This window comes from Protopterus annectens, chromosome 9.part0, assembly GCF_019279795.1.
Source record: "Protopterus annectens isolate FY-2018-M chromosome 9.part0, PAN1.0, whole genome shotgun sequence".
In the NCBI taxonomy this organism is placed as follows: Eukaryota; Metazoa; Chordata; order Ceratodontiformes; family Protopteridae; genus Protopterus; species Protopterus annectens.
Window position 1 is genome coordinate 5,227,579 of NC_056743.1, and position 27,459 is coordinate 5,255,037.

Genomic DNA, 27,459 nt, shown 5'->3' on the forward strand with positions numbered 1-27,459 from the left:
GCTCTAATCAACTGTCCCTTATAGATGTTCCTTAAAAGACTTTTTGGGTGATTAACTAGAATATTCAAGATAGTTGTTAGAAAAAGTGGTAAGCAGGTTATTCAAGGCTGGGGTTCTAGGTACACACCTTTGTTAGGAATGAATTCTCAAGGTAATAATGTTGTTTCCCTTGCTAGAGTTAGTCATAGTGATTTAAACAAAGCTTGTGTAATCGAATATGGTCCTTGTAGTTATAAGATGAGGCAATTGGTTAATAAAAGTTGGTTTATTATTATGGCGGATGCTTCTATATCCAACATTTTAGGTGATAAACCCCACTTTGTAAATAAAATGGGTATGAACTTGAAAAGGTTGTTAGAAAATACGATGTTTCTGACTTCTAACACTTCTAAACCTACACAGAAGTGTGGTAGATGCAACTGGTGCTTTGCTATTAACAGTCAAGGCACTAGTTTAGGTAACACTACCAACACTTCTATTAGATTCAAGGCAGGGTATTGTACTACTAAACTTGTCATATATATCGCACTATGTTCAGCTTGTCCTGCTTTCTACATTGGGAAGACCGAGAGACAGCGGAACAAAAGAATATGCAGTCATTTTTACTGTATTAGAAAGAGAGATGAGAAGAATGCCCTATATAAGCACATAAAACAAGAGGGTTCTGAACACAAATTCACTTTTAGTATTATTGACCTTATTCAAATAGACCCTGGGGGGGAGATTATAAGAGTTGGTTGTCTTATAGAGAAATGTGGTGGCAAATGTTTACTGATGCTGCCTCACCCCCAGGTTTGAATGAATCACTGTCTATTAAACCTCTGCTATACAAAATACGTTAGTGTCAAATTGTTTATAAATAAGTTGAGTCAGTGTTTTTATAGAAACATATGTTTTTAACAAATATGAATTTCAGAGGAATTTGTGTATTACATTTTATAGCATACATATATATTTATAATATAATTGTTTATTTCTGTTACCTATTCATTTTGGAATGTTTTTGTTTATTGTTTATGCAGAAAGTTTTAGTGGAGTATGTTGCTTTAAAATCTTTGGAGCCAAAACATCTATTTAAGGGCTGTAATTCAGAATGTTTTTTTGTTCTGAGGAAGCCTGTATTGTAACAGGTGAAAGCGCTCAACTGTTATTAAAAGTGTTTTTATTTAGTCCTGCTGGTTTGCACGAGTTTGCTTCATTGTTTTCAGTTTCTCAAGCTACATAGTGTGGTGTCAGCGTTCGCCTTTTTGCTTGTTTTATGGTATACTTATAACGCTTGGATTATCTTGTTGTGTCTTACTATGGAAGCTGATGGAGAAGCTGGATATGCCACACCCAATAATACTGAGCTGACTTCTTTACAGCAACTACAAACAGAAGTGTGGGACTTGAAAGCAGAAGTGAGCAAGCTTACTGCTTTGCTTTTAAACTTCATTGGGCAGCAGCAGGAAGCCAAATTAGTGTCTGCAGTTCCTGAGATTTCATCTTCAAACGCCCGAGCAGAGAAAACTAATGTTTCAGGTACTGTAGTGGGGAGAGAACTTTGTGTTTCCCCACCTTTATCATTTAACTCCACTTGCATTCCTAATGGACAGGGAGTGGGTCGTACACTCTCTAACTGTATTGATTTGCCTTTGGAGCAAGGACATAATGAACTTAAAAATGGTGTTGAATTAAACAACAGTAGTAGAATTGTTTTTTTGACTACACATTTGACTTCTCTTTAGTGGATGTACAGGAAGATGGTAAACGGACAGGGGCCATCCCTAAGAGGAAGCTACCTAATAAAACTTATGCACAAGCAGGCAGAGAACCTGCAAGAAAAGGTACTGAGCTGTTTTCAAAAACTGACTCAACTTCTAACAAAATTGACAAATTTAAAATGTTTATGAATACTAATTGTTTTTTTAGATATTGATGCTTTTAGTGGAAAAAGTAAAGATCCTGTTATTTCTAACTGTTCACTTAAAGACATGATTTATTTATTTGGTAAAAAACTGAATAATATTAATACATTGAAGTTAGAAAATGCTTATTTATCTAAGTGTTTGAACATTAATGTCATTCCTAAAGGCTTGATATTTTTTAAATTTCCTATGGGCATAGATGTGAATGACAATACAAAAAAAGTATTTAACTTGTTTTTTGATAAATGTGGCATTGAGTTCATGAAGCTGTTAATTAAATGCAATGATAAGAAATTAGTTAGACTAATGGATGAAACAGAAAAACTGAATGAAAACATTTTAAGTGATTTATTATTTGAACAATGGGAAAGGTTATATAATAAACAATTTGTTACAGCTGATTTAAATATAAAAAAATCTCTAGAAAGGAAAAATTCTAAACTTACTAGGGATATTCAGCAGTATGAGAGAGGGGCTATATATGGGTGGAAAGAAGGACAGTTTAAAGCTGTCGACAATTTACACAATCGACAGCAGGTCCCCTCAGATTATGATTATAATTCTCAGGCTCAAAGTAATTCCCATTTTTTCAAGGACAGAGGTCAAGACAGAAGAAGGGATTGGAAATGGGCCGGGAATTGGAAGAAACCCCATCATCAACAATAGCCAATATAAATAATATGAATCTAGAGTTAGTTACTAATGTAGATTTGCAGACTACACAGCAAACTGCTACTAAACATGACGTACATAACACCACAAAGGACTGTGAGATTTCTTCCACAGATGGTGTGACTTACAGGTACAAGAGCTTTAACATGTTTAACTACACAGATGTTAAGCTCGATATTTCTTATTTTAATTTACTTTCTAAGGGCTTGAAATATATACCAACTACTAAATTTGATGTGGTTGATAATATTTGTCAAGTTAAATTGTATACTAGGAAATTAAACTTGGCAGTAATGTTTAATAATCCCATTAATAATGTTACTGGCTCCAATAATGACTGTAAAATCCTGAAAAAGAAAAGTACCTTTATACCCCCATGCCATCCAACGATTGGTTTATTTGAAAAATGTATTGTTAAGCAGATTTATGAGCTTAACAGCAAAAATAAGTTTAGGAGAATGGAACATAATTTATCTAGAGAAGAACAGGACACCCTACAAATGTTGAGGAAGAATAGATCAATAAGGGTGATGAAACCTGACAAAGGTGGGGGTTTAGTTTTTTTTGATCAACTTACATATACCTCTAAACTTCATGATATTTTACATTCTACTGACAGTTATGAGATCATATCTGTTAATGAACTTAATATAGCCTATAGAAAAATTGATTGTCACCTCGAGGACTTTCTTATAGACAGGCAAATTAGTTTGGATACTTACAACTTTGTCAAAGTGGAATTTCCTGTGTTAGCCAAGCTGGTTGGCATCCCCAAAGTTCATAAGAATGTGTCTGACCTGCTTTTTAGACCAATTGTTTCTGGCAGCAGATCTAAAACATTCCCTTTGGGTGTGGTCATCGACCATACTTTGAAACATGTGTACGAAAAGGTATTTCATCTTGCCAAGGATTCTTGGTATTTTTTAGCTTATTTTCCTACACATTTATATAAAAAAGATTTGTGTTACGTAACTATTGATGTCATAGACCTTTTCTCCTGCATCCCCAAAAGTGAGGGGTTAGAAGCATTTAATCGTAGTATTACTAAATATGCAGGGTTGGATTGGGATAAGATATGGTTGATTACAGATATGATGAGTATGGTATTGGACAACAATTTCATCTTTTTTGAAGGAGAGATTTTTAAACAAACTAAGGGTGTAGCTATGGGTGCTGCGTGTGCTCCCATTTTTGCTAATATGGTCATGCTCGGCTGGGAGAAGTCTGTAGTGTTCACCAGTGACTTCTATCTTCACATCAAATATTATACTCACTACCTTGACGATATATATATATATATTATGGGATGGTGACACTGAGACATTGACTGAATTTATAGAATTCATTAACACCAGTAGTTCTTATTTGAAATTTACACACGCATTCAGTCATGATGGTCTGGCATACCTTGACACCCTTGTCTCTCCGGCTAATTTTGGGTTTAAATCTAGAATATACAGCAAACCCACTTTTTCTAACAACTATCTTGAATATTCTAGTAATCACCCAAAAAGTCTTCTAAGAAACATCTATAAGGGACAGTTAATTAGAGCAGTTAGAATGACTTCAGACTACATAGATATGATAGCTGAAGTTGAGTATATTACGGCTATGTTCAGTGATAGAGGTTATGACCTTGGTATGATGCAAAATGTAAGTAAGCAGGTTATTCAAGGCTGGGGTTCTAGGTACACACCTTTGTTAGGAATGAATTCTCAAGGTAATAATGTTGTTTCCCTTGCTAGAGTTAGTCGCAGTGATTTAAACAAAGCTTGTGTAATCGAATATGGTCCTTGTAGTTATAAGATGAGGCAATTGGTTAATAAAAGTTGGTTTATTATTATGGCGGATGCTTCTATATCCAACATTTTAGGTGATAAACCCCACTTTGTAAATAAAATGGGTATGAACTTGAAAAGGTTGTTAGAAAATACGATGTTTCTGACTTCTAACACTTCTAAATCTACACAGAAGTGTGGTAGATGCAACTGGTGCTTTGCTATTAACAGTCAAGGCACTAGTTTAGGTAACACTACCAACACTTCTATTAGATTCAAGGCAGGGTATTGTACTACTAAACTTGTCATATATATCGCACTATGTTCAGCTTGTCCCGCTTTCTACATTGGGAAGACCGAGGGACAGCTGAACAAAAGAATATGCGGTCATTTTTACTCTATTAGAAAGAGAGATGAGAAGAATGCCCTATATAAGCACATAAAACAAGAGGGTTCTGAACACAAATTCACTTTTAGTATTATTGACCTTATTCAAATAGACCCTAGGGGGGGAGATTATAAGAGTTGGTTGTCATAGAGAAATGTGGTGGCAAATTTTTACTGATGCTGCCTCACCCCCAGGTTTGAATGAATCACTGTCTATTAAACCTCTGCTATACAAAATATGTTAGTGTCAAATTGTTTATAAATAAGTTGAGTCAGTGTTTTTATAGAAACATATGTTTTTAACAAATATGAATTTCAGAGGAATGTGTGTATTACATTTTATAGGATACATATGTATTTATAATATAATTGTTTATTTCTGTTACCTATTCATTTTGGAATGTTTTTGTTTATTGTTTATGCAGAAAGTTTTAGTGGAGTATGTTGCTTTAAAATTTTTGGAGCCAAAACATCTATTTAAGGGCTGTAATTCAGAATGTTTTTTTGTTCTGAGGAAGCCTGTATTGTAACAGGTGAAAGCGCTCAACTGTTATTAAAAGTGTTTTTATTTAGTCCTGCTGGTTTGCACGAGTTTGCTTCATTGTTTTCAGTTTCTCAAGCTACATAGTGTGGTGTCAGCATTCGCCTTTTTGCTTGTTTTATGGTGTACTTATAACGCTTGGATTATCTTGTTTATTTCAGAAATGCATGTAGATTATTTTATTTTGTCAGCTGCTCAAGTTAGCAGTACTAATATTAAAAAGTGTCCCTTCTTTGACAGGTTTACTGCTGTATTCTGTGGCTATTTTATATTTTTGCATCACATTTTTGGTTCATTTTTCATAAAATTGTGTTTTTTTGGCAAATCAGTGGCAAATCATTAAAGACTGAAGTTAGAAAATAATGACAGACATTTGAGTTTCAGATTTCGTACCTTTCAGAAAATTCATACTAATGCAAGACCTACTATTCTATTATCATTCTAAGTTTATAAGAGCAATATTTAAAAATTGTCCTTATTTTTGGGCTTTTGTCCCACTTCTATGTATGGCTCTGTCCATATTTCTTGTTCTGAGGTTGAGAGGTATGACAAATGTGTCAAGGCCATCACAGTCAGCCAGAGACATTTCAAATTGTGACATACTTGTTGCACCCCACTCCCCCATGTAGTGACTCTGGATGTGTCCAAGCAAGGCAAGGAGCAGTTATGCAGTGTAAATGTGCAGAGTATCCCCCCATCCAAGGTAGACACAAGTGCTACTTTTATTCTGTCTTTGATTTTGAAGAATGTTCTAGTTTCTGTCATATTTTTATACTGTTGATTTATGCTTATTATTACTCAGAAAGTGCCTGTTGCTCTGTGTTTAAGTAGCAATGCTTTAATGACCATCAGGTAAGCTTTTCTGAGATTGTAAGATGCAACTAAGCTTTAATAAGCATACTGCTAAATAATTGCCAACATTGAAAGTCTTTATGTTGTTGCCATGCAGAGAATACTTACATAACTAGATAATGTATAAGCTTTGGGTATTGAAATGCATATGACAGTATTTGTAATAAAGGACAGGAATAAATTATTTTAAGAAGCTCATTACATTTGTTGGAGACTTGCAGTCATCTTTGCAGGCTTTACCTGTAAACCAAACAGAATGCCAATCTATCATGTGTGGTCCATTACTTGTACAGTAATCCTGTAAGCAATGTATCTTGAGCATGTTTCTTGTTTGCTTTTCATTTTTTACTTTGATCATGTTTTCCCCATGAAACAAGTAGATAGTTGTCAGGCAGCAGGTCTTTTTTGGATAAGAAACATTTTTACAAGTAGGGGTATCACAGAGATTGCTACTTTCAGCATGTTACTTGTACTTTAATAAAGCTGAATATAAATTATAATTAGAACTGCAGTGCAAGGAGAAGTGGTTTGAGTTGAGTGCTGCTTGTTTTTCTTATACTTGATTTTGACTGGCATTCCAGTAATGTATTTAAAAAGTAATTTATTTTTTCATGCCTCACAACCTTTTTGTTTCCATCTAGATATTTTGTTCTTCTACACTTCATTTTGTCTTGATTAGACTCTCATAATGATGGTTTGGCACCCAGGGCAGCGTATTTAATTAAAGTTACAGTTTTTGTGGTTTTGAGCATAGCTCTCCCCTTTCTAGTTGGCCACACCCCTTCCCACTGACCCCACCCATTCACCTGTTTCCTGCAGTCCCCCTTTGATTTGAAGTCACCAGCCACCACTGACCAAAACCTTTCTTCTAACCCTAAAGTAAATCTTACATATACTACCATGTATACACTTACCTTAACCCGCACCCTAACCCTAAGGTCCGTAACTATCGCACACTTACTTTAAGGAGCTATACCCAAACAAAATAAATAACCCATACACATGTACTTAACAAAACCCTACCTCTAACCCTACAGTAAACCTTACATACATTACTATCTATGCACTTAACTTAACCTGCACCCTAACCTATAGTTCGTAATTATCACACACTTACCTTAAGGAGCTATACCACAGAAGGGCCAACCATGACAATTTGACATTTCAGATTTCGCGCTTCAGGACGATCGATGTTTTCGCGGTTCGATGAATATGTGTCGACGTTTCCGTATTCTGGTAAGTGGACCTTCGCAGTTTCATTAGGGAACCTTAAAAGGCCCTTGTGGTCATTAGCCTAGTAAACACATCTGAACCTATGAACTTCTTTGTGGTATCAGTTTGAGATTACCTCACTGGACTATATGAAGAGAGACATGACTGAACTTTCTGATTATGTGTCCCAGACAAGTGTGTTCACACCCTTAAGCAGCATTCTACCTTCACCAAGGATGATGCCACAACACAGAGAAAAAAGGATTAACTTTAAAAGTTGGCTTGGCTTCTGGTGGCAATCCAGGGGGATCTAGTACTTGTCAGCCTGGGATGATATGGTAGACAGGCCACTCTGCTTTGCCAGAAATGGTCTTCACCTGTCACCTCTTGACGTTTGGTTACTGGCAAAGGTACTTGCCACCACCATAGAGCCTTTTTTAGGCAATGTCACAAGAACAAAATTCTCGACATAAATATATCCTCAAAAGACAAACTCAAGGTTGTCCTGCTAAATGCTAGGAATCTAAATCAGAAACTGCACTCAATGGAAGCACTCCTAACCTTGGAAGATGTTGATGTTTGTGCAATCACTAAGACATGGTTCAAGGCCACAGAACGTACCCCAGCCATGCAAGGTTACAATGTCTTCCACACATTCAGACTGCAAAATGAGCATGAACACACCTCTAGACTGGTTAAACAGAACGACCCCTTACAGTTACTCAAAGTGCAACTAACTGTAGGTAAGACCCACCTCTACATTGTTAATTATAGGTCCGCATCCATGAACCATGATAACCACAATGCCTACCTGGACCTACTTGAGTCAGTCTTAATACGACCAAACACATTGGTTATGGGTGACTTTAACTATCCTTCCATCGACAGGGAAACATATGTGAGCATAAACATGCTCGCCCAAAAGTTGGACTTTGTTAGAACAAATGCCGTGGAGCAGATAGTTTGCATCCTCACTAGGGGCGCAAAGGTCCTTGACCTAGTCCTCACCAGCATGAGAGATTGCTGAATCACCGTATCTGTGGGGCCCTCCCTGGTAAAGTCTGATCACAAATCAGTTTCATATAAAGCAACAGTCATACCTGATCCCCTTTCAAGACCAGTCAGACTGAAATTTTCACCAAAGCAAACTATAGCCTCCTAGGTGATGGCATTCTTATTTTAAAATCCCCTGTCACCACTAACAGCAGGAATTCCTATGCTGAAGTGTATGCAAAGGCCCTGTATGAGTGGGTCCCCTTCAAAGGATCGAAATTTCACAGCATCGAACCTCTGATCATCAAAGACCAGAGGATCAAAGTTGTGAAATATCGAATCTAAAAAAAAAATCTAAAATGTGAAAACTTATTTCACGTTTTTGCAGGGGGCAAGCCCCCCTGCACCCCCTACACCCCCTGCTACTTAAATATACCAACTCTGAGATCACACTACAGTGAAGACAATGGTAAATTTCCCATTCTGTACTGTACAGCAATCTCCATTCACAGGGTTCGATGTTTCACAACTTTGATCATCTGGTCTTTACAGATCAGTGATTCGGTATTGTGAAATTTTGATCCTTTGAAGGGGACGCGTATAAACACCTATACAAATGTATTGATTCAGCAGTACCTGAAAGGATCAAAACAAGGTCCTCAAAAAAAAACAAACCACCCTGGTGGACATTCAGCATAAACAGGTTATACAATAAGAGGAAGAAAATGTTGTCCAACAGCAAGGGAGATTGGTCATAACAGTAGAAGAACACCCTACACAGCTTGAACAAGCAAATTAGACATCTTGTAAAATCCTCTAAAGCTAACTATGAAACCAATTTAGCATTGATAGCTAAGGATAATTATAAGGCATTTTTTTAGTTACATACAAAATCTAAATGGGAAGGCCCAGATATGCACAGAGTTAGTAGTGGACAGTACAACCACTACTAACTCTGCGCATATCTGGGCCTTCCCAAATATGTGCAGAATTAGTAGTGGATGGAATGACCCATATTGAACCTGCAGTAATAGCCAACCTGATAGACAGGTTTGGGGAAATCTTCACCCCTGTGTCCCTACCAGTTATACCCCATAGCTTACCCATTACCAGTCCTCCACCTAGTATCTCCAAAGAGTGGGTCATAACCACACTCTCCAAGACCAAAAACACAGCCTCTATGGGCCCTGATAATATCCCAGGTTGTGTATTAAATGGTTTAAAATACAAGTTAGCAGAACAATTGGGTACTCTCTTCAGCCACAAGCTAATATAAAACAGCAATTGTTACCCCCTTGCACAAAGGGGGTCCATCCACTGACCCTGGAAACTGTAGGCCCATAAGTTTAACTAGTCTTATCCACAAGGCCATGGAGAGAATTATCATGGACATTATTAATAAAGATATAGGGGACCTTCAAATTCTTGCCTCAACCCAGTTTGATTTTGTCAAGGGTGGATCATGCCTGCTGAATATGGTGGACTTCTTTGAGAATGTCACCATAGTCCTGGATGAAGACATATCAGTGCATTCTGCCTATCTGGACTTAGCCAAGGCTTTCAGCACACTCCCACATTCAGGCATCATTGAGAAACTTACGCAACTGGGAATCAACCCATATGTTATTAGGTGGGTAGCCAATTGGGTCACTGACAGAACACACACTGTCAAAGTTGGGGATTCCACCTCTACCAGCAGGCCTGTCACCATTGGAGTTCCACAGGGATCAGTGCTGGGTCCCCTGTTGTTTAGGATCCCCAGGGCATGTCAACATACTACAAGATAGGCTTATGCAGACAAATGACTGGTGCCAAAGCCACAGTCTTAAACTCAATGCAGAACAATGCATTATCATCCCCTTCTTTAAAGGAAGTGTCCCCACAAACTACAATATTTATAATAGCACCTTAACTTCAAACCTTGGCCAGCATGTACCCACAGTGGTGAGGAAAATCTTCTACATTGCTCACCTCCTAAGTAAAGGCATACCGTCCAGATCGAAGAAGGTTATAACACCCTTGTACTCATCCCTCATCAGACCAATAATAAAATACTGTGGTTCCTTTTGTATGTACCTCACCGGACACCTGCAGCAACTGGAGAGACCTTTGAGGTTTCTCACCGAGAAAATTCAAGGTCTTCAGTCTATGTCCTACATGGACAGACTGAAATCTCTGTTACTGTACTCTGTAGCATATAGACTGCTTAGAGGAGACTTGTGACTGGCCTACAGAGCAGTCATCAACCCCTCCTTAATGGAACTGCTATACATCCGCAAGTCAAATGGACAAGGCTCGCCCAATCAAAGGACCTAAACCTAGCTTACAACATAAACAGGACTTGCTGGAGAGACAGATTTGTCTCCCAGAGTTTGCAACTCCTCTGGAACAAACTGTCGATTCATGTTAGGCAGAGCTCATCTATGACCCTATTAAAGTGCAACTTGGACATCTGGATGGGAAACCGCAAATTTACCCTGAGGTGTTCGCCTGTGTCCCTCCTTGATAGGGGCAGTTGGTGATGATAACACATGGTACAAATATAGACTATTTCTCTGATCTGTTAGGAAACTGGGTATAACTTGGCTAGGCTCATAAGGCCCCCTGTGCCATTAGCCTAGTAACCTCCTATGAACCTATTAACATGCTTGTATAGGATTTCTGTGACAGTTCTGCATAAGTAGCAATGTTCTCAGGGCTTATGGGGGCTTGACATTTTGCCTGGTTTTCACTTAATAATATTCCAGGGTTAGCTGGGGTTCCAGTTTTTATTTTTACTTCAAAGGAGACCATTTTGTGCCTGACCTTACCATAAGAAGACATTACACTAGCGGGTGGCAGCATTTTTTCATATTAACGAGGACCAGATCCAGTATGTTTGTTTTCCTAGTTGGCATATTAAAAATCTTGTCCAGGGAGTTTGTGTTTACAAAATCCAGGAATGCCTGTACGTTTGTTGTCATATATGATTCCTAGGATAATTAAAGTTGCCTATGAATATGGTATTGGGTTGGATCATAAGTGTTTCCAATAGGTTTAAATACATTTTATGGGTTTCCTGGTTCAAGGAAGGGGGACCTGTAGCTTGCAAGGAAGTGGTATGGGATTTTGCCTTGGTGATTTGAACATGGAGAACCTCAAGTGCATTGTCCTGCTTGACCAGCCTTGAGGTATATTTATTTTTTATGTAAATTGAGACACCTCCACCTTTAGCCCCTGTTTGTGTAGTGATTGGTTTAAATGTGTGGAAGGCATTACAGCTTTGTATTGCTGGTGTGCTTTCTGTGGCTTTAAAGCATGTCTCATTGACTGTACAGACATCAACATTCTATAAGGTGAGTGGAGTTTTTTGTTTAGACTTCTAGCATTGAACAGTAATACCTTTAGATTTTCATGGCTTTGATTTGCTATGTCAGAAGTACTTTCAGTTTGGCATTGCCTAAAAAAGGCACTCTGGGGAGCAGTGTTTTAGCTAATATTTGAAAGCCTAGAGGGCATAGGTGCAGACCATCCCTGGCAAATCAACATAGCCTGTGAGCCATCTCATTCTATGCTGGCAAATATTGCAGCCCCTTAGAATGACACCAGAAATTAAGCCAATTATTAAAGTCAGTCTTCTTTTATTTGTATTGTGGCATCATCCTTGGAGAAGGTAAAATGTGGCTCATTGCTAGGCTCATACCTTCCTGGGACACATATTCCAAGAGCTCCATGATGTCTCTCTTCGTATAGTCTAGGGATGTGTGTCTCAGGTAATTTACACCCACAGGGACTATGACTGAGTCATACTAGTACTTGTGGTCCAATGATCTGAGTGCATGCGTAATGTGGCAGATCCTGACCCCTAATAAGTAACTTTACCATGACTTTTTCCTTACTCAGCCTTGTGAGAGGGACATCAGTGTATCACACAATGGAGTCTCCAATATCCAGAATGTTGGATTGTGTGGTGGCTTGCCTTATGGGCTTAGAAATAGAGGCTCTATGAGATGTGGTTGCATGTGTTGATGGGGGTGTTGTTCTGAAAGAGTGCATTTGGGGCTGCTGAGGGTATTTGTTATGTGTACTTCATGTAGGAGAGCTTTGGGGTTTAGGAAGGTTACATTTAAGTAACTTAGCATATGTGGATCTATGTGTCTGCTTCAAATTGTGTTTAAAGAATACAGCATGCGTGTTACTGGCATCCTATTTAGGGAGATGTTCTAAGGTTAGTTTAGACAGAAGCAAATCAAGCAGTACTTATTAAAAAAAAAGAATTTGCTTTGTCAGGAATGATTAAAAGAGGGGAATTTGCTTAGCTACTACTAGTGCTGGTCTCACTATAGCTTCATGCTACTGGGATACAATGCTCCTTTACTTTTTCTGTAACCAACAAAACAGTACACCAATCCCAAGATGAGAAGCAGGCCACAGGCTCTTTGGTGGTCAACAGTCTTCTCCCAGATGATGCAAGGGTCTGTAAGCTTGTTGTAGCGTTTCCCAGTATATGCCTTGAATAGCAACCAGTTCAATCAGGAAGGTCAAACACAGGCACTCCTTGCCCAATAAGAAACAGTCAGGAATCAATGCACTCTGTTCCTTCTCTCACCAGCAACAAAATATAAGCACAAATTCCAAGTTGGTACCTGTGAAGCAGTTATTAGGCTTTCCAGTGATCATCAGTCAACAGGAAATAATGCCCCTGTGCTCCCTGTCTCCACAGGATCAAAATAGAAGCACTAATCCCAAGATGACTGCTGAGAGGCAGAATGTGAGCCCTCCAATAAATGGCGGTCTTGGAGTAGATGTTGCAGATTTTGAAGTTAAGATGGAAACCAATGGGTTAATATCCTAAGAGTTACAGCGTGGAGGTAACTTAAGCCACTAATTTTAAAAGAGCAAGATAGACTGAAAGGGGATGGGCACTTTGTATTCTGGTTCTGTGGAATATAGTGGGATGGCCAATAAATTTAAATAGCTGAAGGGGAGGGATCTGGCAAAATGATAATTTTGTGCTTACTCACAATAGCCAATGAAAGGGGAGCAAGGAGGAGATATGTTGTCGAATTAACATAAGGGGCAGGCAACTAGGAACGACAGCCAAGTTTAAAAACACAACAGCACCAGGGTGAGAGGGTAGGAGAAAACCTTAATTTCTGTGTGACTGACGAGACACAGGTGAGGTCTCTTTCCTAGTTTAAATATACAACTAAAATGCGAATACAAGACAGTGTAAAGAAAATAAATCATTATATACAAAATAAAAGAAGGCAATGAAGCAATACAAAATGCAAGAAAGCAAAATCAAACCAGTCTTTCTTTCACAGCGAGCTGTGGTAGAGTCCGGGTGAGTTTTTCCTGTGTGTGTGTGTGTGTGTGTGTGTGTGTGTGTGTGTGTGTGTGTGTGTGCGTCTACAGTTACTGGTTAGCCTGGTGGGCAGGCTAGTCAATGCACCATTTTCAGCCACTACCCACAAGGCACTTGCAAAGTATAAACAGAAAACAAGTAACACCAAGTTGAGTTAATAAATATGTAAGACAACATGGTGATACACAGAGTTAATAAACAAAGTAGACCTGCAACATATAAAGTAAATGTTCATGAAGAGCAAATAATTTACACACATAACATATAGCATGTATCTCTCAGTTATCTGAGCTATAATCCTAGGCTGAAGTGGAAAATGTTATATAATGGTTCTCCAATCGTTGCCTACTACTCAACCCCAAGAAAACAAAACTGCTATTATTTTTCCATCCCGTAGATCTACCCCACTAAACCTCACTCTTACTTCCACTGATAGTACTCTCATCTCACCAGTTTCAACTACTAAACTTTTAGGAATAACTGTTGACAATAATCTCAACTTTGAGACTCACATCAACAACACAATAAAAATAGTTAATAAAAAAATTGGATCCCTTTACAGAATTAAACCCTTCCTCACACCCGAAGCAAGGACAGCCTTAGCCAGATCTCACCTTATCGCTACTCTTCTATATGCTTCCCCCATATACACTAATCTCTCCAAAAACAACCTCAAGAAACTAACAATATCTTACCATAACATTGCTCGATTTGCAGCAGGATCCCCATTTAGAACTCACCACTGCCTCAACCTAAGAAAACTAGGTTGGCTTGAACTTCAGAACCAAATCACACTTCAGCAGCTCTTAATAGCTCACAGGATCCTATACCAACTAACTAAAACACCTATACTCTCTAACCTCATTTCACCATACAATAATCTGAAACATCTACGCTCTTCCAATAAACTACTGATTAATTCAACCAAACCCAATAACTCTGCAGGTAACTGTCTCTTTTCCAATTCTGTTGGAAAAATGTGGAACAAATTACCCTCTGATATCTTAACTTTGTCTTCTCTCCCACATTTTAAAAAACATCTGAAAATTCATCTTAATAATCACTGGCTGTGCTCCTGCACCTACCCAGCTTAACTCTACTTCTACCTCTTTAACCTTTCTTTCCCTATAATTCCTGCATTTACCTTTGTCTATATCCTCATAGCTCCCCCTTTATAAAATATTGTACACAGTCATATGTTTATTCTCTTTTAATAAAAAAAAAAAAAAAAAATCTTTTAAAATCATTTGTTTATTATACTTATGTTTTTGCTCTGATTATGTTTATGTAATACATATATTAACTAGTCCTGGTGTAAAATCCTTGTATTTGTATTGTCAATCTCTGTTTTTAATATTTTATAACTCTTGGAGCTTTTCTCCCCGGGCCTCTACTGAAAATGGACACATATCCAGCTAGACTAGCCCGGTCAACAAATGTAAAATAAAATAATAAAATAAATAAGATAGAGAATGTAAGGGGGTAAAAAGGATGAAGGAAGGGGGTAAAAGTTGCACCAACAGAATTTAAGAAGAGCCAATGGTTACACATGAGAAGATTGTTAGGAGAATAGGCAGTGTGTTGGCAGAAGTCTCATTTAACCCAAGTTGTGTTTACTTTGAGCTGCAGTGAATCCTAGTATGACAAAGCTGGTCCCTAAAAGGGATGAGTTCTAAAATATTTTGTCAGCTGACAGGAGAGAAGTTCAAGGGTTTGCACCAAGAATGCAGTGTGTCAAGGTATCTGTTTTAAAATATCTATGGGTCTTCAGCAAACAAATAGTACTGTTTGCTTGTGATTTCAGTGAGTGCTTCACTCGTAAATTGACTGAACAGAGATGAAGGTAAGATAAGTGGGCTCAGGGAAACCAAGCGCCCTATGACTGGGAACAAACCAGACTTAGAAGTGTGCAGTGCTGGAGAGAAGCCAGAAAAGTTGTGAAGTAAAATATTCTGTTAAGGCTTGTTTGCAGTCCTTTTGTAGGTAAACAGGCAAACAGTGTCCTCCCATCTTGGTATCATTACAGTTCTGTGTTCACCGAGGTGAGCTTCAGAATAAGAATGCCCAGTGCCCTCCCCTTGATGAGTGACCCCCAGGTGTTTAAAAGGCAGAAGCAGTACGGTATGTTAGAGGGAGAGAGGCTAAAAAACTAATAAACAGTGCAGGCCCAATTACAAACATAAAGCCTAACAGCCAAAACTTACAATCAAATAACTTTTTTAAAAGCTTTCATAGTAAAGGTCTCTTACAGTGTTTTCACCCAGTGGCACACTTAGCTCAAAGACAAGCCGTGTCTCCAGCTGAGACAGTCAAGCAGGTATTCAACTTCTGCTTTTCAGTAATCAAACCCTGTACTTCTGCTGACATTCACTGATCATTTGCCGTAAAATATGCAACAACTGATTTGCATCTCTTTTATGCTTCCTTTTATATCCATAGTTCCTTACTGATTCATAATATTTTGGAGACTGAATTCCCTAGCTAACTGACTTGCCAAATAATAATAGGCAGCTTTAGAAAGAGCAAGGTGAAAGAAATAAAATGAGACTAATACTGTTACTGTAGAATGCACTGCAGATGAGACATTAGCCACAGTTTGTGCTTGCTATTCATATTGCCATATTACATTCATATTTTCCAAACTGAATGAGGTATGTGTTATTGAAGGGCACAGTGTGAAATGACATGGCAGAACATTATCCATGTATAATGCACGGTGCTGGAGGTACTGCTTCTTGTTGCTAGTAATTCTGAAAGTGTGCAATATTTCCATATGTACATTAATAATCCAGAACCACGTGGCCTACAGACTATAACATACCAGTAAGCAAAGTGCTGAAAGATATAAAATACCAAAAAACAACAAAAAAGAAAAGGTATATAATAATACAAAAAACAGACAACAGAAGCAGTAATAAAAAAATATTAATCCCTCTGGTTCCTCAGCAAAGCCTTCAGAGTAGTTAAGATGAAGTCAGATAGTTGTTGACCCTGGATGAAAGTTCTAAACTGATAGTTATTAAAGCACATTATTTTTATTAATTTATGGCATTTTTAATGCTTTTGACTTGGTTTTGGACTGACATTGTGTGCCTTATTATTTTTAGTTGTTTTACACACAAGAGTACCACTGGTTCTGTTTTTATTATTTAGAGGACTTCACCAAAGAATTAATTACACAGTTACAATCTTATAAATATATTAAATATATTAAATATATTAAAAAATTGAAACAATAAATTAATCAATCAACAAATAATTTAAACAAGATACTTCCAATTACATTCCCTATTTATCCCCCCATGGAATTAAAATACTATATGTAAGAATATAAATAGTTTCCATATGTAAAAGTTTATCCTTTAAACTCTTGTCTTCCCCAAATGTAATGTTAACTTTTCAAGAACTGTAGCCTTGAGTAATTCAAAATTACTGATGTTGAATTCCTTGAAATGCATAGCCATGGAGCTCTCTGTCCTACGATTCTTAGTAACCAACACATGTTCTTGTAATCTACTTAGGCCCTGCTAGTTTGCCCTGTATACACTAAATTGCATGGACACTTAAGTGTATAGACAATACCTTCCAAAATACAACAACATGTACCATTAGGTATAAATCTTATGTCATTCATCTTTCCTGAACCGTTAATAATATATTCACAGTCATTACATGACCCACAAGGAAACTGTCTTATAATTATTTACATTAATACTTATTTATACTTATTTTAGCTCTGCACTGGAATGTTTATTAAAGCTATGTATTAGCATATCACCTATACTACAGCCCTGTTTATATGCAATTTTAGGTCTGACTTGTAATTTATTATTAAAAAAAATTGCCTTAATTAAAAAACTTCCAATAAAACTTAACCAATAATATGAATTTCTCCACACTAAATTATATGTAGTAAATATCCTGTTTATTTAAACATGATCCACATTTCTTCTCATGTTTATTTTTCATAGAAACACTAAATCATCTATCGTCAGGCTCAAAACTTTATAACAGGAATCCATGACAGATATTTTGCCATAATTTCTATTAACAAATATTTTGAATGTTTCTGGTGCATCCCTTAAAAGAATGTATATGTTCACTACAAAGTCTATGTAACCTTAAAATTTCCTCATAGGAGGAGAAACAAAAGTAGTTATAGGAAATTATAACATTTACCATGCAAATGCCAATCATTAGCATTTATTTTCGATGTACAACATTCTGACTTTTACAGTTTCTTAATCCATGAATTTCTAAATCTAAAAATGTATTTATACCTATTTTACCACCCTAAATGGTAAAACCAAATCTATTATATTGTAAATATTCAATAAATAGATTTATATAATTCTTAGCCACCCTCACAAAAATCAAATCATCTATATATCTAAAATATTTAACAATGTAATTATACATAAAATTATGCCTGTAAATATATTCTTCTTTAAGCAGTCTTATTACTTAGTTAGCATGCATGGGGCAAAAGATACCCCCACAACAGTACCCTTAATCTGATGAAAAGACTCTTCATTAAAAGTAAAATAATTATTGGGTAAACAAAAATAAATTAAACCAATAATGTAACAAGTAACAAGACTGTCTCCCAAATATTAATTTAGAGCCTCAGTACCATGTGTATGACTAATACTAGTATGTCCACTTTGAACATCCAGCATTATCTAATACACTTCTTCATTCCAAACAAGATGATATATTTTATCTAAAAAAATCTTCAATGTCTATAATGTAAAACTGCAATTTAATGACATTTGCCATACAAATAGTCATGGAAAAAGCCTATATTATTTAAAAATGGGTTTATATCAGTCCGTCGAAATGGCTGAATATCGAATACCAGATGTTCAAACTGTAAAGTTCGAACACTGGTAATCGCAAAGTCACGGCCCACCGAATTCTTTCCCAGGGAAAGAATTTGGTTGGCCATTTCTGTGGCTTTGGGAGTATCAGGACTGTGGTGGGAAGTTACGGGTCGGGTTCAGGTAAGTGTGCGATTGTGTGGATGTTAGGGTTAGGGCACGGGTTAGGTGAATTAGGGTTAGGGTGCAGGTGAGGTGGGTGTGCGATAGTGAAATACTTTAGGGTTAGGGCAGGATAGGTGAGTTAGGGTTAGGGTGTGGGGCAGGTGAGTGTGCGATAGTGATGGACCTTAGGGTTAGGGTTTGGGTTAAGGTAAGTGGATAGGTAGTAGTGTATGTACAGTTTAGTGTAGGGTTAGATGTAGGATTTTGAGTGTATGTGTGTGGATTGATGTTGTTTTGGTGTTTGTGTTGCGTGTGTGCTTCTTGGAACAGTGATTTTTTTCCCCTGGGAAAAAAAATCACTGTTTTAAGACTTCAATATTTTTGCAGTCCATGGTTTGAAGTTCGAGCATATGATGTTGGACCTTCAGATGTTTCGATGAACTGATATAGACCCTTTAAAAACAGCCAAAGGCAGACATAATAAGGCTTCCAGGAGGGTCTGCGGTATTTTGTGTACTTTGGGGAGAAAATAAAAAGGATCAGCTTTAGCACCTTCAATTGCAAACTTTGTGTCAGTATCATTCCTGCAAAAATAACCTAGCCTATAACATTTTTCTAACAGTATGTCAAAACTCTTAATATCTTCCAAATGTGAATAATATATACATGAATTACTGCCTGTAACCTGAAATGACAATAATATAACTTTATCAGATGGTTTAAAAATTAAGCAATCATTATGGCTTAATTCATTAAGGGCCATCCATTCAGCCTGAGTCAAGTTATATGTAAAATCTGTCTTATGTTTATAAAATCTGAAAAAGTAGTATCTGTTGCAAAATTAACATATTAGAAAATTGCTTGACACATTCACTACAAAAAGTAGGAAGAATATAGCTAACACTTTTAATCTTAAAAGTATCCAACAAACAATAAGCATTAACTTGATCATAAGTAGAGACGTGAAAATAAAAACTATAGAAGATATTGAAGGAAACTGCTCCAAGCAGTCCCATAGTGGGACAGAATAATCCACACACTACTGAAGAAAGGAAACGTATGTCTGGGTGTCATCAGCTCAGCTGAGATAATGTAAATCTCTGACTCTCCAAGTCACTGAGTGGAAGCATCCAGGAAGAAAAAGGTTATTGTCTCCCTCTACTCTTCCCTCATTAGGCCAGTCATTGAGTACATGCCCCATTTGGCATGTACCTCACTAAACACCTGCAACAACTGGAGAGGCTGCAAAAGTACCTCACAAAGAGGATCCTAGGCCTTAAACATTTGTCCTATATGGACAGACTAAAAAAACTCCAACTGGTCTCTGTCTCCAATTGCCTACTTAGAGGCGATCTCTGCTTGACTTACAAAGCCATGTCTGACGCAGCTCTGTTAGAAATGCTACATCTAAAGCAATCCCAATCCCTCCGCACCACATGCTCCAGAGACTTCAACCTTATTATCACAATCAACAGAACATGCTGGAGGGACAGGTTCATAACCCATAGACTGCCCATGCTATGGAATAGACTTCCCATACATGTTGAGCAGAGCATCTCATTGGCTCTCTTCAACAGAAATCTTGCTAAGTCAATGGGAAATAGAAAATTCACCCCCGGGATCACTCCAGTGGCTTTACTCGGCAGAGGCACTGGGAACTAAGGTCGGGTGGCATGATGCCAGGGTAATCCTATGGGCTAAGCTTGTAAAGGCTCCAGGGCCATTAGCCTAGTACACACCTATGAACCTATATGTGTGTGTGTGTATGTCTGTGTATATATATATATATATATATATATATATATATATATATATATATATATAGATAGATATATGTGTATGTGTGTGTGTGTGTGTGTGTGTGTATGTATATATATATATATGTATATATATATATATATATATATATATATATATATATATATATATATATATATATATATATATGGTTTCACGTCATACTGCCCACATGCTGAAATATCGCATTTTAGCATTTCGACAGTATAAAGCCGAAACCATCACAACACCGACACTTCACAATCACGAAACCACAACATCGAACATACAGAACACAATACACAAACCATATCACCCTCACCACAAAACAATTAAATAGAACAAAACACCACACAGACACACATCTACACTACACAAATGCACCCCCACACCCCCTACTTATATATACTAACTCTGAGATTGCACAAACAGTAAAAAAAAAAAAAAAAAAAAATCACATACAGCCAACACAAACATTCATACCTCCACCTCCTTACCCTAACCCACTTGTACAAGTTACAAAAACACTTACGCACACTCACTCACCTTAAACTGCAGACACCATCCCAGCCAAACACTTCCATAAGATAACATAAATGTATATTCACGAATTCGATAGTCTTATTTTGAAGTTTCGGCTTCATGGAAACGAATTGCTGAAATTCGATATTTCAGCAATTCGTGATTATGAAGTGAAACCATATATATATATATATATATATATATATATATATATATATATATATATATATATATATATATATATAGTTCCCTATCAGAAGCCTGAAACACTATAAGCCTGAAAATCAAAATACTGAAAACTATAGACTGAAAATTCAAAATCCTGAAAGCCCAAAATCCTGAAACTCAAAATCCTGAAAACACAAATAATGCTAATATGTCACTATAAAGACACTAATATCTACCAACTGACCCTGACCCTAACCCTAACCCTAAGGTCCGCACTATCGCACACTCACCTGACCCCTAACCCTAACTCACTTAAACCGCCCTAACCCCAATATTTGTCACTATTGCATACATGCCTAACCTGCGCCCTAACCCTAACTCACTTAAACCGCCTAACCCTAACATAAAACCAACACACTTACCTGACCCAACGCATGACCCAACACCACAGGGCTAACAATAGCAACGCCACAATGATGTCTGTATGTCCATTTTGTGTTTTCAGGATTTTGAGTTTCAGGATTTTGGGCTTTCAGGATTTTGAATTTTCAGTCTATAGTTTTCAGGATTTTGATTTTCAGGCTTATAGTGTTTCAGGCTTCTGATAGGAACCATATATATATATATATATATATATATATATATTATATATATATATATATATTATATATATATATTATATATGTGTGTGTGTGTGTGTGTGTGTGTATCACTGTTCCCACGAGAGGAGAAAATATACTAGATCTCATTATCACAAACATGGGGACAAAATGCTCCACACCGGAAGTATATCCCTCATTGGTGAGATCTGATCATAAACTAATCTGACTGGAAATCCACATCCCGCCCCCACCCCAAACAAAAAAGACCACAGTGAAGAACTTCTCTAAAGCAAACTTCACACTACTCAAGACTGGTGTGGTATCCTTCAAGGCCCCTGAGCCAGTGGAAACCACAACCCAAGCTGCAGAAGCCCTTACAAATGCCTTCTATGAACACCTCCAGGACTGCATGGATCAGGCAATCTCAAATAAAACCAAGACTCTTTCCACAAAGGGCAAGCGTCCAGTCTGGTGGACCCCAGCCATTAACAAACTTTACAATAAGAGGAGAAAGCTATTACATGATAGAACAAAATCCATAAAAGGGAAGTCACCCCTGATCATTATTAGTAAAAAAATACGAGCACTCATAAAATCAACTAAGGCCAATTTTGAGAGAAAAATTGCCATGGATTCAAAGGACAATCATAAGGCCTTTTTCAGCTATGTTAGGAACCTGGGTGGAAACTCCCAGATATGCTCAGAATTAGTCCAAAATGATACAAAAATCACTGAACCCACAGACATTGCCAACATACTGGCAGACAGGTTCAGTGCAAACTTCACCCCTTTCCCCTAAAGGAGAGATAACTATCCCAGCGAGTGTAGCCTCCCAGACATCTCAAATGCGCAGGTGAAAGCTGCTCTCTCTAAAGCTAAAAACACAGCATCAATGGGACCGGATGGTGTCCCCGGCTGTGTGCTACACGAGCTAAATGAGGAATTAAACCCACACATAAGGCAGCTGTTTAATCTCAGCCTTACCACAGGATACGTGCCCAAGGAGTGGCATTCGGCAACTGTGGTCCCACTCCACAAAGGCGGTGCCTCTACGGACCCTGGTAATTACTGCCACATAAGCTTAACAAGTCTAGTCTGCAAAGCTATGGAGAGGATCATAATGGAGCTCATAAACAAAGATATAGGGGACTTGCAGACATTGGACCCCGACCCAGTTTGGCTTCGTCAAGGGCAGATCATGCCTTTTGAACTTGGTCGACTTCTTCGAAACAGTCACCAAGGCCATTGATGAGGGAAAGGCAGTCCATACAGCCTACCTTGACCTTGCAAAGGCTTTCGACACAATACCCCACTCGGGTATTGTAGAAAAACTTACCAGCTTAAATGTATACCCATATGTCACAAGATGGGTTGCAAACTGGCTTAAGGACAGAACCCACAGGGTTAGAGTTGCTGGCGCTATGTCAGACTCCAAGCCGGTCACAAGTGGTGTCCCACAGGGCTCGGTCCTTGGCCCCTATTGCTCGGCATCTACTTCTCAGAAGTACAGGCCAACATGGGAGGACTTTGGCTGACAAAGTTTGCAGATGACTGCAAACTGGGCGCCATAGTGGAAAGTGCATCGGACACGGATATCCTTCAGAAGGGACTCACGGAAACAGATAGCTGGTGCCAGAGCCATGGCCTGAAGTTAAATGCCAAAAAATGTATAGTCATACCCTTCGGGAAAAACAAGGTAACCCCAAGCTACCATATAGGTGGCAATCCACTAAGCACAGAGGAGGTTATCAGGGACCTGGGGACCCAGGTTGACAGTGGCCTTTCTTTTGACACTGACGTTGCTAAAGTGGTTAGAAAGACCTTCTACATTGCCCACCTGATCATGAAGGGATTCACATCCAGATCTAGTGAGGTCATTGTTCCCCTGTACTCTTCACTTATCAGACCAATGATAGAGTACAATGCCCCATTCGGGATGTATCTCACCCGACATCTGCAGCAATTGGAGAGACCCCAAAAGTTCCTCACCAAAAGGATAAAGGGACTCCAAAATCTGTCATATGCTGCCAGATTGAAGAAACTCCAGCTCTATTCAGTCGCATACTGTCTGCTCAGAGGTGACATGTGCCTGACATACAAGGCCATGTCCAACCGGAATTAATGGACATGCTCCACCTCAAAAAATCCAAATCCACCAAAACCACTAGAGCAAGCGACTTAAACCTTAGCACGGATATAAATAGGACGTGCTGGAGGGATAGATTTATCATTCAGAGACTCCCTATGCTGTGGAATAAAATCCCGGTCCATGTGAGGCAGAGCACCTCACTGGCTCTGTTCAAGAGAAATCTTGACCTGTGGATGGGAGATCGTAGGTTTACCCCGGGAATCATCTCGGTGTCACTGCTGGACAGAGGCACAACAAACTAATGGGTACAGTATTTTTTCATATAAGGGGTAGCGTAAGCCACAAAACTTTGGGCTAGGCTTATAAATGCCTTAGGGCAGATAGCCTAGTATAAACCTATGAACCTATGAACCTATATATATATATATATATATATATATATATATATATATATATATACATATATATATATATATATATATATATATATATATATATATACACACACACATATATATATATATATATATATATATAGATATATATATATACACACACACACACACACACATATATATATATATATATATATATATATATATATATAAGAATCGGACCTAAAATGTAGCCTTGTGTAACCCCATAACAGAGTGGAAAGACAGAAACAATTAACTCTTGAAACTACATTTTTGAGTGCACTCTGAAATGTAAAGTGAAAATTGATTAAGGACTGTAATGATGACTCTACAGTAGGTATTCAAACATTCCAGAAGGATCAAGTGATCAGAAGTGCCAAGCACCACCAATAAATGAAGGAGGAATCATACAATAGCAGCTTTAATCCTCATCATTAAAAGATCATTAACCAATCAATTGAGGCTATTTCTGTTGCGGCAAACTCAGAACCAGGACTGAAATTGATCCTAGAGTCCATAAGAATTAAGAACTGCAGTAAGCTGCCTATACCCCGGGAAGTTTAGAGATGGGGCAGTAACTCACCCAAATGCCTGAATACATGGGTGAAGTCTTGAGGATAATTCTTATTGAGGCCTTCTTTAAAACATATGGAAATATGCCAGCATACCTGTCCATAAAGATAATTGAACACTTCTAAACATGAGTGGATGCAGGACTAACAGGCAAGACATAAGTAGCCTAGTTGAGCCAGGGACTTGCCTTCATGTAGTAGAGTGCAGTTTTGGAAGACTCTGCTTGAATTTAAGGTCCTCAAACTTGTCCCATGTCTAGTCTGGCAAAGCTTTGTTAAGGGCAAGATGCTAGCCTACTTTGCAGTGCCATGACTTCCTCCCATATAATAGAACAGCTGACAAGCACTGTCATGGAGCTTTTATACTAAGCAGCCAGCAGGTCCATATTACCTGCCATGTAATCCAGGAGCCCAATGGTGGGAGATCAGAATATTAAGATTAAGTAAAGTTCCTTTACTCACCCAGCTCAACATCAGGACAATAGACACAATTTAGTACAAGACTGAACCTAACCAAATGGTAACCACACGAAGAAACTGATTCCACCCATAGACCCTAGGAGACCACCCCAGGTAGAACACAAACTCCATTGAGTGGCATTCTTTGTGGTGACAGATGCAATAATTTGAATAACTCCATAATGTCTTCATTGTGGTTGCAAATTCTTTGCTGGAGTAAAAGAGTCATTGCTGATCTCCAAAGATGAAATCACCCAGTGCTAATTAGTTTTGGATGACCTAACAGTCAGCAAGGAAATGCACAAACCCTGCAAGAATGCTTTCAAATATGTGAGACTAGCAGTGTAAAGCTCTGAAAGCCAGAGTACCAGCAGCAGTATACACTTTCCCCCCAAGTTTAACAAGGATTCTGTTCACCTTGTCATTTGGGATATGATTCTTAGTAGAAGCTAAAATTTTCCCTTCCTAAGGAACCAGGGATACCAGTCTAGATCAGCTACTTTTTCTGTACAGATACTTTGGGGAATTATTGACCATATAGAGCTGGTCAAGATTCCTAGGAGCAGGGGGAGGTAGTCAGTCTCAAGAGGATCAAGAGGAGCATTCTGAAACGCATCTTACAGGACCAATATTAGTGGAGGAGCAGCTGTAGCCTAGATTCAGGGAGACCAATGAAGCTCCTATATCTTCAGAGTACTGCATGGAATCCAAGTGGAAGGTTCCTTTAATTCTACAAAAGACTATCCTCAAAGGATGTATGCACCAGTTTTCCAGCATCAGAGTAAGAATTCAACTCGGAGGATACACCATTCTCTTAGAAGGGTCTCCTAACACAAGTAGTATGTATGGCTTAGGTCTCTTGGATTTGAGGTAAGCCACAAGAGCGATGAAGCCTGGATGGGGGAGCTGTACCTGTTTAGCTTTCTATGCCTTGAGGTCTCAGGTCTCAGGTCTCAAGCAGAGAACCAAAACCTTTCAATGCAATCACCACAAGTACAAATGTCCTGGGGATCCTGCCTATACTTCCAAAATCAAGATGCTGGTCTTGGTTGCCAAAGGGTCTCTGGCTGTCAAAGCAGCATTGGAAGTGTTGATCCAGGAGGACATGCACAAACTATCAGAGTAGTAGTCATGCCAGAGGCCTTAGTCAAAACTGATTCTTTAGTAGGAGATTATGAAGGCAACTCACCTTGTATGCAGAATCCTATTTCTCAGACTCCCTGAGTCATAACTCATATAACCAGTTTCCTTATGGTTTTTCCCTCTTCTCAGCATATTTGTTTTTCTAGGGCAAAGGCTTCTAGAGGCCTTGGAAGATGCCATGATGATCCAAAACCAGATTGGAACCTATTTTTTTGGCAGTGAACTCTTGAAGACGGTAATCATTTGAAATTTTGGGACCCTGTAAAACAAGTCCTGAAACACAGTGACTGATGGCCGAAGAAATGGACTTACATATACAAAGCCTGAGAGAGCCATTTCCCAGACTACTCCCTTTTCTCAAAGGTATGGCAATCTCAGAGTTGGTATATATAAGTTCAGGAGATGTGAGGGGGCTTTCCTCCCATATCAGGGGCACAGGGGGTGCAAACAAGATTAAAGGAGAAATTGTTGAAAATTTGCTCTTGTTCTGTATTTTGATCTTTTTGTTGTGGGGGTGTTATGAGTGCCAGCATTTCTATAGGGACTGCTTGATGAGATTTTTGATAACATTCGGATTATCCTTGAGATGAGTGATGCACAATGTTTTGAAGAGTTCAAGTAATGCTCCAGGCAAAGCAAAAAAAAAAAACTTACTGTGGAAGTCCTTATGCTGTATCACATACAACACGATTATTTATTTTAATTGCTAACTCTTCTGAACTGTATTCTGAGTCAGGCATTAGCTACAAAATTAAGCATGAACCAGGAAAGAAAAGAAATCCCCTGTGGGGTACTTATCTGTCATGAAAGACTTTTTAGGCTAAAAGACAAACTACACACACTGTGGATATGCATACAAACAGCACAAACTGCAAAGGAAGAAAAATCTGAAGAGTGAGGACTGCAGCAGTGTAATTACGTGAACATAAACATTATAGAACATTCCTAACTCAACTGCAATTTGCAGTGGAATATGGACCAGACTCAGCCCGGATTCAAAACAAATGGATAGTCCCCTGGTGCTATCACCTCTAGGGT

The 27,459-nt window shown here is 38.2% G+C and overlaps 1 protein-coding gene across 4 annotated transcripts in view; it reads left to right on the plus strand.

Moving 5' to 3' along the window:
• The window catches only part of LOC122811009 (interferon regulatory factor 3-like), a 782,651-nt gene that overhangs the window by 531,471 nt on the left and 223,721 nt on the right, over nucleotides 1-27,459 (plus strand). For 3 of the 4 annotated variants that reach the window (XM_044082521.1, XM_044082517.1, XM_044082519.1), the window contains one exon: nucleotides 1,728-1,826. The exons of the other annotated variant lie outside the window; for it this stretch is intronic. In XM_044082521.1, coding sequence (XP_043938456.1) covers nucleotides 1,728-1,826 — 99 coding nt within the window. The remainder of the gene's footprint in view (nucleotides 1-1,727; nucleotides 1,827-27,459) is intronic. 4 annotated transcript variants of the gene reach the window in all.